At 33.1% G+C, this 19088-nt stretch overlaps 1 protein-coding gene across 1 annotated transcript in view; it reads right to left on the reverse strand.

Moving 5' to 3' along the window:
* Nucleotides 1-19088, reverse strand: part of DMXL1 (Dmx like 1) — a 146961-nt gene that overhangs the window by 20118 nt on the left and 107755 nt on the right. Inside the window, 5 exon segments of the mRNA XM_020979016.2 lie at nt 2149-2290; nt 2701-2822; nt 4045-4131; nt 16034-16096; nt 18056-18173. Of these exon segments, the coding sequence (XP_020834675.1) occupies nt 2149-2290; nt 2701-2822; nt 4045-4131; nt 16034-16096; nt 18056-18173 (532 nt within the window).

A 19088-nucleotide genomic window follows, 5' to 3' on the forward strand; every position in this document is an offset into this window, starting at 1 on the left:
CTCACATTCTGATTATTATGTTTGAAACGAAACAATTTTAAACTATTGTCAGAGGATTTTAGAAGGGCAGCTAGGTGGTACAGTGAATAGAGCACTGGTCCTGGAGTAAGGAAGACTCATTTTCATGAGTTCAAATTTGGCCTCAGACATTAATAGCTGTGACCTGTTAAGTCACTTACCCTGTTTGCCTCAGCTTCCTCGTCTAGAGAAGGAAATGGCAAACCACTCCACTATCTTTGTTAAGAAAACTCCGAATGGGGTTCAGACATAGCAGAAACAACTATTTGCATTAGGTATTTATCACCAAATGACAAATCCAGTTATATTCTGAATAGCTTGTGAGAAGCTAACCATTCTCTTGTTTTTTGGGGGCCATGGCAGCTCATGAAGACCACACACTAAGTTCAGGAGGAGTTGTAATCTGTACTGTTATAGGATATACACTTAAAGATTAAATAATGGATCTACTAAAATATAAATGAAAGGAATTTATATATTGAGAGTGAATGAGGAAGTTATTTCACTGTTAGCTCAGAAATTACCTTAACTGGGTCTAGAATTTAATGCCTAAAATATTTCTATTTAGGAATGATGGCCCTTCAGAAGACTAACGTGCTGTGCATCTTAATGTTACAAAACCATTTTGGGCATCAGTTTCACCATCTCTAAAATGGGCAGAAAGGCAGAGTAATAATGCCCACCCTACAGGGCTACCAGAAGGGTTAAGGATGATAATGCACAGGAAAGGGCTACGACAAATATAAAATGCTATACTATACAACAAATAAGGGAATGCTATTAAGGAATAGTATTTACATAATACACATATTTTCTAAGGCAAAAATTTCCAAGTAAAAGTTAATAGCATGAATTTCTCTGACCTTTGAGTCTCAATTCTTAGATATCAATAAAGGAGACTCTTGGAAAGTCTAGAGCTAATATAAGCACGGATCTATCAACCTTCTTAATCACACACACAGAAATTTTGCATTAGTGTACCAGTGTTTTCTTCAGTCTTAAGTGGTTTTAACTTGGTTACAAAAAGTAAGTTTGAAAAATATTAAATATTTCTTGATCAATATTCAAAATAACGATAATGTTTAATATTGAAAAATTCCTCTGACAAAAGCCTCCCAACAACATCCTGTCTGCTCCTATGCCTCATCCCTATAAAACTTCCTCATTGTACTTACTACCCCTATAAATCTTCTATTTCACCAAGCCATTATACCTGTTTCTGGGTTCACTTTCTTCCTATCTCAATCTTCAACCTTTAAAACCACACCTTGAATCTTTCACTCCCTTATCTTATTGCTGTTTCACCCCTGACTAAACCTCTGCTCTGGTTTACACCCTCTTCCTCCACTTCTGCTAACATGCTGCTGAATGCAGCTAGAAGCACATGGCTATGATGACTGCTAATGCCTTCCCTCCAACAAATAATTTGTATACTTCCAGCTAGAATGCAAGCTCCTTGCTAGTAGTCACTGATTCCTTCTTTGTATTTCTATCTACAGTGCCAAACACAGGGCTAAGCCCATACTAGGTACTTAATAAATCTTTTTAATTGATATTTAGTCTATTAATTTTTAGGTTACCAACTAGGAAAATCATTATGCAGCAAGCATCTTGGTAAAAATACAATTTTATAGTAATTTAAAAATATTTTATACTAATCTCCAAGGTAGAACTTCTGGTGTCAAAGTCACACAGGCTCATAAAACCTTAACAATTAAATTATGAATAAAAGGATTTCCTTCTGTGTGTAAAGAAAATAATAAATTAAAAAAGGACCCCTGAAAACCCCTATCAATTATCAAGAGCCTGAATAGTATAGTAAGTACCATTCGACTTGGAATCAGTAACACTTGGATTCAAATCCTGCATGTGTAATTAATTTGTCTGGGCCTCCATGTCCTTACTTATAAATGGGAATAATAATATCTATAGCATCTACCTCACAAGGCAGTTTGTGAGGCTCAGATGTTATACAACAATAACATTAGCATCATACATTTATATAGAATTTTTAATCTTTGCAAAATAATTCACATATTTCATTTGTTCCTTACACTAACCCTTTGTGGTAGTGGCTATAATTAATTAAAATCATCAGTTATTATTACTGCTGATATTGTTCTTACTTACCACAGATGCCCCTCTGCCAGTCTGTGTACTACCAAGCCAAGGCATATTGATTGGAGTTCCAGGATTGCTATGCGTATATGGTGTGGTACCTTGCACAGATGCTAGGTCATCACGAGCATGTATAACTAAGAAATCATCAGACCTACAAGAGGACATCCACCAAAGTAAAAATGCTGAATCAGGTCCTACTTTTTCAATTTACTAATGATTCAGTTTATTTATAATTTTTAAATAGTCTTTAAATTTACTTTCTTTTAGAATTTATCTTTATAAAGTTCTTTTAGAATAAACTATAAATACCTTGAAACCCAAAATATTCCAAGCCCTTGCTCTTAGTGTGCCTTCTATTAATATTTTCATACTTAAAACTATTCTTTCCATCCGTCTTTATCTCCATCCCTGATGCCTTGCTTATAAAGGTTTTCTACTTTTGAAAACTTTTAAGAAATTAATTTACCATGGGTCCTTTAGCAAGTCTCTGAATATTTAAATTTTATTACTATTGTCTCTAATATTACAAAATAATTTAATCAAAATGAAATAAAAACATACCCTTTTGTTTCAAGTTCTATTTCATCATCCACCCAGGTATAGATTTGTGTAGCCAGAATTCCAGATACATCCAGTTCTTGAATATCATGACTGGAAGCTATTGCTATGCAATTTCTATTTGCCTGAAACATAATAATGAATTATTACAAAAATTTAAGTGACTATTTAAAAAAATAAATTTATTAACAAATAATGATAAACAAAATCATTTGTTCTATAAATGATAGTTTCTGGTGGAAGACTGTTAAAATTATATACTTTAAATGAATTCAGTTTGCTTGCCAAATTTTTCCTGTTAATTATCATGACAGTTTAAGTTCTCAGACAGAAGAATGGGAATGATAAATGTTAATTCAGCTACTATCCCCCTTAGCTTCCTACTTCCAATACCATCTTTTTATCTGTTGACCACTTCTCACCCAACAAAATATACAAATGAAGAAAAAAAAGGTGGACAAATAGAAAGGTGGTTGTTGTTTTTTAAATAAGTAATGACTTATATTATTTGATCACCCTCAGTTTGAGGGCCATTAAGAGTGCCTTGAATACAATGGCCAAAAGATAGGAAGCATTCAATAAATTTTTAAATTTTATTGGACTGATACAATCAAGATAGACCTGAGAATAACTACAACATATAACTCTATCCCTTATCAAATTAAAGTGTTTAAAAAAGCTCTAGAAAGAAACACACATAAACCCAGCCTTCGAAGGCATTTTACCTTTAAACAGGGGTTCAGAGAAAGGAAAAAGGATGATAACAGAAACGCATGATAACAAGTAGTATATGGAAAAGAATTGGGTTGGATAAAGACAAACTTGACAACTTCAACATTTTTCTTCAGACTGACTTTTGAAAAGCTTATAATGGGGCCGAGGCCCAAGGTCTCCACCCCTGGAGTAGCCAATAGAGATATTATTAAGTGACATTTATACCATATATTAAATTTTGTTAATTGCTTTATTTAAATTATCTCATTTAAGTCCAACAGTATCCTATTGCACTGCGGGCATTATTACAAATGAGGAACTACTTCAGAAAAGTTAAATGACATGACCCTTATCATATAACTAGTGTCAAAGGCAGGTGTTAGAGCCAAATCTTTCTATTTCCAAGTACAGAATTTTATATACTATTTATTTATGCTACCTGCCAAATAGGATAAATTCAATTCAATAAATACATACTAAGTGACTATTATATACAGTACTAGGTTCTAGGAATATAAAAACAAGGATGTCACGTGAAAAGCATAGAAATCAGATGAGAAAGCAAAGAGTATAAAAAGAAGATAAAAAGGAATATTTCTATGACTAAAAGAGCACATTTTAAAAAGTACTTACTCTATTAACAGCAAAAGCAGTAATAATGTCAGATTCTTTATGGATAATTCTTGCTTTACCTCCTGGGAAACCCAATTCAGCTTCTATCTGTATAGAGGGGGAAAAGAATATACAAGAAAATGTAACAATCAGAGTGCAGAAAAAGATTACAGAAAAAGAATATTTAAAAATATTTGATACTTGTGGCTTATGGTTTCCACCAAGAAAATTTCAAAAGAAATTTGATATGAAGCTGGCAAGCAGAGAAAAATAAATTTCTATGTAAGAATGTAACATTTCATTGAAATATGTTGCTTATATATATGAATATATTTTCTTGAGCTAAAAAAATAGTTATATACAATGTATCCCTCATTCTCATTCTGTAGTGTCACAGGATACCAAGTAGGGGACTATAAATTGTAAAAAAAGAAAACTTTGTGAACTCTTATTTTGAGAGGAAGACTTATTCTTATGAGAAATGGGATACTGACATAATCTGATGATGCACGCATAGAGGCATTTAGCCCTCCACCTCTCATCCCCATCCATGGAGCTCAGACCCAGACATAGAAGGTAACATAATTATCGATAGTTTAGAAAGATATGAGTGGAATATCAGGGCACAGCAGAAGGGGGGAGGGGACTTAGATTTTTTTAAAATAAATCAACAGGCTACTACTATCCAGGAATCAATAAATTAGGTGAATCTAATTCACCACAGATTCACTACTATTGGGTAGGAGAGGGGAAGGCAAAGGTCTGTCTCTAATGGCCTAAAATGGTAGGGGATGAGAGACAGAATAGATTAGATCGGTAAATCTAATCTAATCTAAGATTAGCCAGTCAGCCAAGAAAAAAATTTCTTATTTTTTGCATTTAGATAGCTTATGTAATATGCCAAAGCTTAAAATAATAGAAGTCAGAGGAGCTCTGTGATAATTCTCCTATGACTCAGAGTATTTAAAAAAATTATCATAAACTTAATGTCAAACAAGAATACTAATTATACTTTCCTCAGAATTACTTAAACAAATCAAACAAATTTTCACACATAAAAAGTAATAACATTTCCATCACTTCTTCTAAATTTCTATAAGGTGTCTTTGTTCATATAGATATTCATATTCTATTCTAATGTGATCCAAGTTAGTGTATACTTTGTCCTAATTCTGGTTTTTTTGGCTTTGTGTGATTTCAAAAAAGTCTGTCTAGATTTTTTTTAAAACTTCTCATCCTTGTTGATCTTCATTATATTATCCCATTAATTAATGTACAATTTAATGTTAATAATGTATTATTCCATGGCTTGGGGGACATTTTAAGTTGCCTGAAGCCTTGAAATATCAAATAAAGCTGTTATGAAAACTTTGAACAGATCATTTTTTCCCTAAATAAATAAAACTTTCATAATAATTCCCCAGAATGAAATAATTGAGTTAAAAACTAATTATTTTTGTAAATTTTTCTTCATCCTGCTGGGCTGCTCTCTAAAAAGATACTACAAACTTGTAATTCTCAAAGAATTTCCCTCCCTCATTCCCATCTATGCACTAGTTTTCATTGGTTATAAAGTGATTTTGTTGTTGTTGTTTTGCAAATCTGATTGGTATTTTAAAACTTTTAAAATTTGTGTTTCTTGGTTATTAATGAAGGTGGCCATTTTTCAAGTGAATATTGACAATGAATTTCCTCTTCTGATATTACAGATTTATTTCCAACCATTTATCCATTGTGAAAATACGTAAATGTTAACAATTCCTTACATATTATAAATGTCAAGTTTTTAGGTCACATTTGGCATACTTTCTCAAGCTGTTTCTTTTTTTACTTTCAATTATATTTGTTTCACATTGTATAGAATTTTTTTTAATGCCCCAATAATGTGTCCCTATTAACTTTTTCTACTAAACAGAAGAAAATGTCTCCTTTTCAAATAAGATAAGTAAATTATTCCTTTTTTTTTTAAGTTTAAATCTACCATTCTAGTAGAATTCACTGTGGCCTAAGAAATAAGTTGTAGGTCTAAATCTATTTCCCACAAAACCACTAGCCAACTTGCCCTGCCATATTCCTTCCCTCAGTATTTTGTATAGATTGAGTGCAAACACTCAATTTAAAAAATACATTTGGTTGAATGTTCACATATCCAGTCTTGATCTATAACTTCAAGAAGGCTGCTAAGATTAATGGTTGCTTAGAACATACAAGTAGTTTTCCCCTCTATGGAAAGGGATAAAAGTCAGAGAACCTGTTAGATTCTAATCCTGGCTCTGCTTACTCTGTGAATTAGACAAGATGTTTAAACTATCTGAGCCTCATCTGTAAAATGAGGGAGTGTTATTAGATGACCCCTAAGGTCAGCTCTATAAATCCATAATGATCTCATGAACTGTGAATATCCATTAATACAATGGTCCTTTGCTTTAACTTATTATATTATGCATTCTATTTGTGTTGTTGTCTTATTGCCTAGTATACAATGAGTCCTGATAAATGCTGTTATTAATAGCTACAACTTCCATTCTAAACACTTATATAAAAGAACCATCTTCAGAAATACAACTAAAATATCTAAGGTGGCAAAAGAATGAAAAAGAAGCAACTTTAGTCACTGTCAGGTTATGAAGTTTAAGTTTATGTCAACTGGTGAATAAATATTACAAATTGTACAGAAACCTAAAAGTCAATATAAAATGGCAGACAGCCACCTGGGATGCTCAATAACTGAATGAACAGGTGATTAAAAAAAGAGATGATATGGTTATACTTGAAACTAGGCACCAGAAACTATGCACAAAGATATAATAAAATGGTCAAAACATTCACAAGAAATATAATTGTTAAGATATGAAGTAAATAAGGTCATATAGAATGAAACTAAAATTCAGAAATAAACTATGTTTACTGACATTGATGTTAACGGAATCATTTCCTACATTTTTATAACTTATCTCATTATGCGTACTTGCCAGTCATTGCAAAAATCATATGGCATCACAAAACACTAATTTACTTTACTCAGAATATTTAAGTCATCACGATAAATATTAAGGAAAGAAATGTTCTTTAGCAGAAAAGGTGTCTGTTGTGTTGCTGAAAGCATGAGACAAGATTATCATCAACAAGGACTAAAATACTCATCGTGAGCAAAGTTGAAATCTTAAAGAAAACATCTTACTGTACCATTTTCCTACTTAGCAGATATTTCATGAAAGAGCGAAAAAGAAGCAATGCAGCTTGAACCACTGGATTCAAGTTAGGAGACTGAGTCTCAGCCCTAATTCCACCAATAAAATGACTTTGAATTCTTCTTTAATAAGGCATAAGAAAAAATTGGGTATTATATAAAAGCAACGTATCCAAAGATTAATATGATCAATATGGTATAGGCTTTGGAAAGACAGGCACGGTAATGAATTGCTGGTGGAGTTGTGACCTGGTAAGACAGTTCTGGAGAACAATTTGAAATTGTTCTAACAAGAAAAGAAGGAACAAAACCACTATCTACTCTTTTATCCAGCAATATGACTACCAGAGATACACACCTCAAGTTAGTCAATGACATACTTTTTAATATCAATATCTAACTATAAATAAAAAACATGAGACCTTTCCCATCTGTTTTTGACCAACATGGGGTAAAATTATAAATATTTAGCAGCACTTTTTATTAGCAAGGTGGTTATCCACCAATCTGGGAATGAATGAACAAATTATGGTATGTGAAATTAGTGAAAAATGGTGGTCAATAAGAAATGACAAATATAAAGAATTCAGAGAAACTTAGCAAGGTATGTATAAATTAGTGCAGAGCAAAGTAAGCAGGCCTTGAGAATAATTTATCAAATGTTCTCAATAATGTAAAGAAAAACAATACCAATGACTTCCAAATCCTGATCGAGGCAATAAGCAATCATGATTTCAAGCCTCTGATCTTTTGGCAAAAAGATGGAACAGGTAAGAAACAAGGTATACATTTTCAAACACAGATACTGTATTGATTTATGAGACATCACATTGATTTATGTTGCTTGACAGTATTTATTTGCTACATGAGAAGGATCTACTGTAGGGAGGAGGGTGAGGCAATTATTACTCAGAGGGATATAAAAAAAGTATATCAATAGGACTTTTAAAAAGAAAAAAAAACAAACAAAATATTAAAGCAACATCTCTGGAAGAAAGCCTTAAGAAACTGAGAGTATCATAACTATCTTCTCAATGACTGGGTAAAAAAGGTGAAACAATAGTTCCTTATAGGTTGATTCGTCTCTTTAATAATTCATGTACACGCCATGGTTTAATATACTTCAAGGTATCTTACAAGCAGTGCTCCAAAAGAATACCCACATACCAACACTACACAACCTTAAATAAAACAAACTACTGGAATATTTTCCAGTATGATCATAACCGCCTCTATTGATCATAATGTTTAAATCAAAAGGGTCAAATATAAACAATGAGTGTGAGACACTGAAATTTCATTTATTGAACAATCAACTAGGTGTAACTGGGGCCTGAAGTCAGGAAGATCTAAGTTCAAATGTGCTCAAAAGACACTGACTAGCTGAGTGACCCTAGGCAAGTTACCTAATCTCTGTCTGACTCAACTTCCTCAACTGTAAAACAACAGCATTTATCTCACAGGGTTGTTGTTGAGGATCAAATGAGATAATATTTATAAGGCACTTACCACAGTGCTGGCACATAGTAGGCACTATATAAGTGCTTATTCCTTTTTGGCAGAGAAAAGGAAGCAAGGGTAATAAAAACTATTGTCTGAAAACATTAATTGGTGACATCAAAGTTTCCAAAAACCAATCACTTCTAGACACTTTAATATTTTATACATAAAATCAGAAGGAAAAAAGTTGCAGATAAACAAAATAACTCCTCATTGGTTCACTTAAGAAAGAGAAACAAAGGAGTTGGTTTCATTGAGTACCCAAAGGGAACAAGAAATAACATTTCATGGAACAATTAGAAATCTGACTTTGTAATGCTCATAACTTCTACAAAGGAAAGTAAAATTTACCTCTACCACTGACATGGGAATATAAAAGAAATTCTAAGAAGTACTTGACAAGATCCTACAAACCAAGACAAACATATGCCCGGTACTTATAGTAAGTTCAGTGACAAGGTGGATAATGGAGAGGAAGATGACAAAAAAAATGTGTTGGAAAATAAGTTCTAGGAGTGAGGAATAAAAGATGCCAAAAGTTCAATATCCCCACATTCCATGTTATGAACCCTTTTTTCAACAAGAGAGCTGGAAGGTAACAGATCTGCTCTAGCTGTCATTTTATTGATTGTAAGAAACCCAAGGAAGGACCTCTGCAGGACTTTCTCACTAAGATCCACTCAAAATTAGCCTAACCATCTTCCCTTAGAAAAAGCAAGTGGGTGGCAAATACACATTGCTCATACAGGTAATGGTATGATCAGTCCATCAAATCATTACATTAGTACATATATCAGAGACTGGCACTACCAATGGGTAATGAACTAACCCCAGAAATGAACAAGGAGAGAACAAGCAAGGTCACATTTAAGAAAGTGTAGGGTGCATTCAATATTCCCATACTTCAGCCAGCTGGCCAAGCAGGATCTCTTGGTGATGTTATACTTCTGTGAATGATGGAACACCATAATTAGCTCACAGAACAACATTAAGATGTTTGGTGGATGTATGTAGGCCATATCACGTTACTAACTATAATTGATGCATGAAAAATGGTATAAATATCATCATCTATGACTAGAAAAGGAGGATACATACCACGTTGAAAGCTTGCATATTATTCTGGTATACAATACCAGAACATAAAAGACAGAGGATGTCCTCTGGTATTTTATATAGATAATCCATAAATTAATTATGGAAGGGCATGGGTAAGAATTGTACAAGATGAGGTGTTGGTAGTCTGAGATCTGAATCATTTTTAAAGGGAGATTTAAAATAAAAAATATTCTTAAGTATAAAATTATGTATTTGTTAACCAAGGTTAAATTTCTAACTGGTAGAATTTTTTATGATCCACATTTTTTCATCAAGTGAAAAATTGAAGTATCTAAATGTAATTAGCTCAAATAATGCTTTGCCAAACCATTCTTCTCCAAATTTCATTTTTCATAGAATAATATTTCAGATTATTTACTTAGATTTCAACTTAGAATAGTGCTAAATCTCTATATTTGTAGGGTGGTTTTGGGGTTTCCTTGGCTTGAATATCACAACAAAGGCTATCTGATGCTCATGCTGTTAGTAAGTTGACTTCTTGCCTTAACACTAAGAAACAAAGCTAGACTTCATAATTTAATGCAACTCAATGGGTTTGACAAGGCTAGCTGTACATTTGAAAAATTATGTAAACTATAATTTACCTTAAACATCACTGTGGTCACATAGCATTCTATACTTACTAAATTTGCACTTAAGAAAGAAGCAGAACCAAGAAAACGTTGTACACAATAACAGTCAAGTTGTGTGATGACTAATATTGATAAACTTAACCCTTCCCCGCAATATAAGGATCTAAGATATCTCCAAAGGCTTCGTGATAGAAAATGCTATCCCCATCCAAAGAAAAAACTATGGAAGTTGAATTGCTATTTTTTTTCCTCTTCTGTTGAGTTTTGTTTCCTCTTTCTGGTGGTTCCTTCTATTGGTTCTAATTTTTACTTACAACATCACTAATGTGAAAATATGTTTAATAGGAATGTTTATGTATAGCCTATATCAGATTGTGCACCGTCTTGGGAAGGGTGGTGGGGAGGAAGGGGGGAGAAAAATTTTAAACTCAAAAGCATATGGAAGTGATTGTTGATAAATCAAAATAAATTAATAAAAAATTAAAAAAAAAAGAAAATAAAAAGCTTCACTTGGTACCAAAAGACTAATTCAAAGTGCCATTTTACTAAGAAGAACTAGGTGGCTTATTATTCATATGTCATTAAGCTCCATAGCCAGAAAAAATTCTATTAGCTAGAATCTATATATGATGTTTGGATTGACTATAAGGGGCTATAACTATCTTAAAATTCTAAGGTTCAGTTTCACTGTGATAGGATAATAAGGAAGATATCTGACCAATGTGATATGAAACTTAAGTAAGACCTAAGACCTTTGAATCTTTTGTCCTATTCTATTCCTTTTGAATCCAGAAGCTTCATGGATTATTCCTAACATTCACCTTTGCAACAACTTGAGTGTTAAAGGCCACTGGACAAAATGAAGGCTTGTTAGGTCCACTATAGACTTAAGTTACCTAATCTCAATTAAGTCCTCACTGTTGCATAGCATCTGTTGTTTCTGGTTGACTCCCCCATGAAATTATTATAAACTTTCTCCTTCTCAAGCAATATGCACCATCTTCATCATGACCCCCCCACCAACTCAATAAGGACCTTGCTTCATATTTGATTGAAAAAAAAAATGAGGCCATCCACTGCAAATTCCCTCTCTGTCACAGTTTCACATTTCAAATCATCTCAGCATCATCTATTTTCTTTTCCTTTAGTTTCAGAAGATAACGGGGTCCTTCTTGCCAGTAGTAACCCTTCTAACTGTATCTTTGAATCCATTCCTTCCTGGTTCTCCAGAAAACTGCCCATTCTGTCATGTTATCTCCCTCTAATGCCTCATGCCTCTTCTTCCCCTGATTCCTTCCCTGTAGCCTTAAAACATGCCAAAATCTCCATCCTTTAAAGAGCTGTGCTTGACTTTAATATCCCTCCAAACTATTATCCTATGCAAATTTTCTGTTTTATAATCAAACTCCACATTGCCTGCACTTATTCACCTCCTAGTCACTTCTCAAACCCAGGCTTAATTATATTTCCTTTATTTTTCTCTCTAAAATCATCATTGCTTTTTTGTGCTAAATTCAATGGCCTTTACTCAGTCTTCATCCTTCTTGACCTACCATTTCCTTGATCCCTCATTTCCTTTTGAATACTCTCTGAGTTTTCATGACACTCCTCCCTGTCAGATTGATACTTTGGCGGGCATCATACATGCACTTCCTCCATTTGAGGGTTCTGCCCTGGCACTTCTACTCTTCTCTCTATATACTTTTGCTATTAGAAATTTCACTAACCCCCATTACTTTAACTATTACCTCTACAGAGATTATACTCAAGCCTCATCTATCATCTGAGCTCCACTACTAAATCTCCCACTGCCTGCTTGACATCTCTCTTTATTCCACAGGCATCTCAAAGCGTCTAAAACAGAACTTACATTTTCCCTCGTCCCAAGTTCTGTACTTCTGTCAAAAAACACCACTATTCTTCTAATCATCCAGGTTTCCTAACTTAGGAGTTACCCTTGACTAATCAGCTGCCAAGTCTTATCAATTCTACCTCCTCAGTATCGCTCCTATTCCTGTCTGTTCAAACCGATCACCCTAACATAGACTCTCATTACTTTTTTCAGACTGTTGCAACAGTCTTTTAATTGATCTTTCTGAATCTAATCTCTTCCTTATCTAATCTATCATCCACAACTGCCAAATTAATATTCCTAAAATATAAGTCTGACCATGTTACCCCTCTGCTCAAGATATTTTTATGGCTCCCCACTGTCCATTAACACAACTTCTTTAATTTAAATTAAAATTAATATAAATTAATAATTAATATAAATAAATTAATTAAATTTTATATTTAGGTTTATAAATCTAGTCTCTTGGGCTTCTTGCTGTTTCCTATGTATGATATTCCTCTTGTGCCTCCATTCCTTTGCTGCACAAGATATCCTTCATGCAAGGAATGTACTCCGCCTTTCTGAAACCCTACTACCTTCAAGGCTCAACAAGTACTACTTCCTTCAAGAGGATTTCAGTAGCTGCTAGAATTATTCCCCCTACCCCTTATGTTTCTTTTTCCTATTTTTTTTTTGTAAATTGGACTTATGTATTAATTCATTGATGTAGGCAATGTTCCTTTCCTATTGCACATTCTCTCCAGTTGACAGTCTCAATTCCCTGGGGTATTTGTAGGTAAAATAACTTTCATAGGGTCATGCAGCCAGTATCTGCAGGCAGTGAGATTTAAAGTCACATCTTCCTACCTCTAAGGTCAGCTCTTTATTCACACTATCTTTCTGTGTGTTTATTTTAAATTGATTCTCTATTTATTTATATCCTTCCATGTTATATCCTCCCAGTAGAATGTAAGCTAATTGAGCATTTAGAACCATTATTCTGAGAAGGTATACAGTTATGTTTAAATCCCTACTGCCTGGTACCTTTTTTGGACTAGGGCTGAGAGATCTAGACCTGTGATTTCATTAGTATAGGGAACTCCCACTGAGGAATCCCACTGTGTCAATGAAGACCAGCAACAGCTCTACAACCTAACTTAGTTTTAGGGAGTTGTACTAAAGTAGCACATCATACTGGTTAGAGAACCAGCCTAGAAATCAGTTAGCTATGGTCCAGCCTCTGGCATATGCTAGTGATGTGATATTGGGCAAGTCACTAAATCTATCCAGTGACCCAAATAAGACTCCAAGCCTAGATTAAGCATTGGATTTGGAGTGAAGAAGATGTAACTTCAAATTCTATCTTAGACTCTTATAACTTGGGCAACTCTGGGTCACTTCACCTCTTTAAGGCTCAGGTATCTCATTTGTAAAGTGTGGATAATAATCGCGTCTACCTCACCAAACTGTTGTAAAGATTAAATGTGGTAATATGTATATATATATGTACACACACACACACACACACACACACACACACACACACACACACACATAGTGCTTTACAAACCTTAAAATGCTTACACAGAACTTAAGACAATAGAGTCAAACTCAATTACAAACAATGGAGGGAGGAGGAGATAGTAACTTTGTTGTTGTTCAGTTATTTCAGTCATATCTGACTCTTTATGACCCCATTTGGGGTTTTCTTGACAAAGACACTGGACTGGTTTGCCATTTCCTTTTCTAGCTCATTTACAGAGGAGTAATTAAGGCAAACAGGGTTATGTGACTTGCCCAGGGTCACACAGCTAGTAAGTATCTGAGGATGGATTTGCACTCAGAAAGAGAAGTCTTTCTGACTTCAGGCCTAGCACTCTATTCACTGTGCCACCTAGCTGTCCCAGATAGTGAATTAGAAAACTACAAATTAATATTATCTATGTTGTATTATATTTTATTTATTTTGTTAAACATTTCCCAATTGCATTTTAATCTAAACCAGGCTGTAAGTTTTATGGGCAATGAGTCTGACACCTCTGATTTAAGATGAAATAATGTTTTGCACATATTATCTTACCATCTTAAAATCTCATGTAAATAATACTTACAAGATTCTGCTGAAGCATCACTTTTGTGAAGCCTTTCCTGATCCCCAAACAGTGAAAGTCCTTCCTCCCTAACTACCTTACCTCTATTTTGCATATTCTGTATTTTCTCGCATTTTGCTTTTGTATCTCCATCTCCTGGCATAGCACCGGGCACATAGTAGGCACTTTATAAATGTTTGTACATATTACAGGTATTATTATTCCTATTTTATAGATGAGGAAACTGAGACTCAGATAAATGAAATGACTTATGAATGAGCCATACAGTATACAGCCAGTAAATATCAGAAACAAGATTCAAAACCTGGTCCCTGATCTCTAAAATCAAGCACTATTGTCATGCTATTACTCAGGCACTTAATATGATTTCATTGACAACATCAAAAGCACAATTTCTGGAAATAAATTAGTACATGAACTATATGAAGATTGACTTAGGCAAATTCAGAATAATGTTTGCTTTTTTTTTTTAGTTTGTAGAAACACAACGAGGGGACACAGCTTTATATTACTTTATATCCTCAATGTTTTGTATCTTACAGAATTCATTCCCTAAACTTTCAAGAACCAGTAGAATTTTTGGAAAAGAATGTAGGTTATACAAGTTTATTTAGAATTAGCATTAATATAAAATAGCATGAAGGTTTGTAAAGCACTTTATATGTGTTAATTTGATCCTTGCAACACCCCTGGGAAGTAAGTGCTATTATTATCTCCATTTTTACAGATGAGGAAATTGAGGGAGAGGTTAAGTGGATCCTAGGATCACACTAGCTGTGTAGCCAGTAAGTACCTGCCTCAGGATCTGAACTCTAATACTCTATATACTATTCCACCTAGCTGGCTAACAATCCTGGAATTTTAAGATTATAAAGCAAAAAATAAAGACAATTCCTATTTTTAAATCCATTGTCTCATCCAAACAGTCATATAGTAGTTATGGATGTCCAAAAATAAATGAAAAAAACTTAGGGATATCAGTGTTTTTCCCTCCCTCTAAATCCATCTGAGACACTCTGCTACAAGTCTAGATACCATACTCAAAACATAAGTTCAAGCATTTTTTGTCTACTGAAGTTAAGCAACAAAATTTTTTGTTGAGCGATTACTACTTTTCAATGTAAAAACAGAAACTCTCAACTTTTCTAGCTTTGTTTTCTTATCAGAAAATAAATTCTATTATATTGTGTAAATTATTTAACATACAACTTTTATGAACATTTTAAAATAAAATGTGATCTGTATAAAAGGGCTGATACTTTATATTGTTCATTTCCCAAAGCTTTACTTAGTTATAGTTATAGTGAGGCCTATACTAGAAAAATCTGTAGCCATAAAACAGGATGTATTGAACTTCCTTTAAGACTGAATTCTCTAGCTTTGTGAACCTAGGCAAGTCACTTAACCCTGACTGCCTTGCCCCTAACCCCCCAAAAAAAGAAGAAAAAAAAAGATTTAATTTTCTTATTTAACAAGACAAACAAATCAAATCTTTTAAAAAACCCATTAAACTGATTAGCAATGCAATACTCAAGTTTAATGGGTCAATAGTTTTCTGAGCAGTAGTCTGTGGCACCAAAAAAACCAAAAAACAAAGAAAAGAAAAGAAAAAGAAAAGGAAAAAAAAGTAAAGAATCTCATTGATGAATGAAATTTTAAATTTCAGCTGAACATTATTTTGTACCTTGTTGAAGTTTGGCTCCTCCATTATAGAATTTTTGATGGTTTCACTGTGGTCCTCTAATGACTTCATCAAAAAAAAAGATAACCACATGACAGAGTAAAGATAAGATGGAACATGCAAGATTACTGGGAGTATTTTTAAATCTAAGTTAATTTTACCAAAGCAGAAAAATTTGTACCCACTGCCAACTAGTTACCACTAAAAATATTTACTTAGTGTCATTAAAAAATCCTTCAAAACTGAAAAATCTCTCATTAAAAACAATTATTTTACATCTCAAATTATTTCATTCATTTAATTAAGCCTGATGTTAATATCACATTAGAGAAAAGATTCTTAACCTGGAGTCTGTGAATTTGTTTTCTTAATATTTTGATCAGTATATTTCAACATAATTGGTTTTCTTTGTAATCCTATTTTATTGTATGCATTTAGAACCATTATTCTGAGAAGGGATACAGAGGAATCTGCTGACTGCCAAAAGGGTCCATGACACAAAGTTAAGAACCTATGCATTTTAAAGAACAGGAGAAATTAAGAGGCATCAGTTTTGAAGGCATATCATCTGGACATATTAGTAGTTTGCTTATATACTGTTAGATTTTATTTCTAGTAATATTGCTTCATAAGCAATCTAATTTGGAGTATTTACATATACAGTAAACTCTGATGAAGAAAGTTTTGACTCATCAATGACTTCTCTCTGGTGCTTCTCTGGCTTTCTACTGTCTGTGGTTGATTTAGAGGTATATTCTAATTGTTTAAATGATGATTATAGGTTGTTATTGAGAATCTCTCTCTAATGTTTTTGGAAGAAATAAAAAATTACTGAAAAGGAAAAGCTTTGAAGACAAAAGAATCTGAAGTAATTTACATGGGACTCAAATACTTCCAAATTTACCTTTACATACTAAATTTACAATGTATATACCCCATCCCTTGGTTGGGAAGGGAATCTTGTATCCTTAGGAACAAAAAGAAGATATATGGATTAAGATCGACTAAGGTACCAGAACCATGAGAAATAAGATGAAATAATTATCTACTCTGTTTTTCAAGCAAACAAGCAAAATGAAACAGCAATAATAGTATTTCCCACAAAATACCTTAATATATTCCCAATATTTCTGCATGAAAATTATTTGAGTAATAAAATAAACACATGTTTATATAGTCCACATAACCGTGAAAATATGTCCCTTTCTATGGAAAACTGAGGTAAAACACAAGCAGAATTTTAATGTATAAAAATATGCATCCTACCCATGTTTGCTACTCTGATTCATTTCAGTTCAATTGCTTTCTGAGCTTTCTTTCATCTGCCTTTCACAGAGTGCTTAAGAAAATGTTGAATTCAATTGTAACTGTTCAGTAATTTTCATCTCTATTTCCAAAACCACTGTATCCTTTCATTTCTCAAGTACACTATTTTAGAATAATAATTTAACACTAAGGAAAACGCAGGTAACCAATAATGATTATACTCATGAAACCTTCAGGATCAAAAGTGGCAAACACAGAATCATCAAAATATAAGACAAGGAACAAGAGATATAAATAAGCCAAGTAGATAAAAGTATTTGTTAATTAAGAAGATAAAGACACAATGCAGTGTTTTATAAAAAAAAAATCCAAAAAATATTACACCTGCTGAAATACTTGAAAATCTCATCAAGTCATCTTTTTACAAAAATTCAAGAAGCATACTTCTTAATAGGTAAATACACCACCTAATAAAAAAACTTTTACCTTGGAGAGCTATATAGTCAGGAACACCTTCTATAAAAACAAAAAAACTCTCTAGACACACCTCTCAAATTGTACACTCCATATTCAAAAGGTTTCGAAAATTGGGATTACCTCGTCTTTCCCCTCACTTCCTTTAATATTTTAAATATTCTTTGTTCATATTAGAATCTAATTTTCCATGAATAATTTGCTTTAAACAAAATGTTAAAACAAATCTTGGAACTCTTCAACTCAAAACAACTTTCATTAAAACCAATAAATTTTAAATTCTACCTCATTTAGGCATCTCTTCTTAGTAAATATATTTCTGATAAAAGTTTCTTGAATTTCTTCCTGTTTCACCAAGTACTGCCAAAGTCTCTTCACAGACAGTGCCAGATGATGTTTAGATCTGTAGATAGGCAGATACAATTAAACAAAAAGTGATTATTAATTTGTTAGCAGATGTTATACTATCCTAAGCACTGTTAAAACAAATCATTCTCCTAGCTTCAGTGAAAGTAAAAACAAGTATTGCTCCCAAGGTCTGATGAAATTGAGCTACAGATTAAGTAAGGACAGCATAATATCTACCAAGGTTGCTAGGATATAAAATAAATTATGAAGGAGTAATAGGGGTAAAGAGATGTTTGCATCAATCCTCATAACAAGTGCCAGGTTCACACAAAAAAGCACAAGTGATTAATAACTACCATCTGCTGAATTTATACAAAATAAATTGCACAAAATAAAATGCAACAAAATTGAAGGATCATTAAATATTAACTTCAAATAAAACAAAAAAAGTTTAAATCAACCACATTTTTAAAGAGCTATAGAGTAGCCTACACTGGCCTCTTATTGTTCATGCCAGATAAATTTATAAACTGCCCTTCTTTCCTCTATCAATTATAAAGTTAACTAATATACCACACTTAATACATAGTCAGTCAACAGACATTTATTAAGTACTTACTCCAAGTTAGTCATTGTGCTAAGTTCTAAGGACACAAAAATAAGAAAAAAAAAAGGCAAAAACCTGCCCCTCCCCTCAAAAAACTTACATGGTTAGAAAACAGGCAAATAACTAGGTACAGATATACAAAGTAAATGGAAGAGAATTTCAGAGGAAGACATTAGCATAGATTTTCTTCTAAATGTTAATTGAACTCTATTTTCCACTAAATATACTGGAGATGTAGTTGGAGGCAGGAGGGGAAGGGAGAGGAGGAATATCATTGAGACAAACAAACTGATCAGCTTTAAAGGAAATGCATTATCATCCTTCCAAAGAGAAAACTCAAAAGACTGTGATGGTCAACATGAA

Source organism: Phascolarctos cinereus, unplaced genomic scaffold (genome assembly GCF_003287225.1).
Source record: "Phascolarctos cinereus isolate Bilbo 61053 unplaced genomic scaffold, phaCin_HiC Scaffold_4;HRSCAF=312, whole genome shotgun sequence".
NCBI lineage: Eukaryota > Metazoa > Chordata > Mammalia > Diprotodontia > Phascolarctidae > Phascolarctos > Phascolarctos cinereus.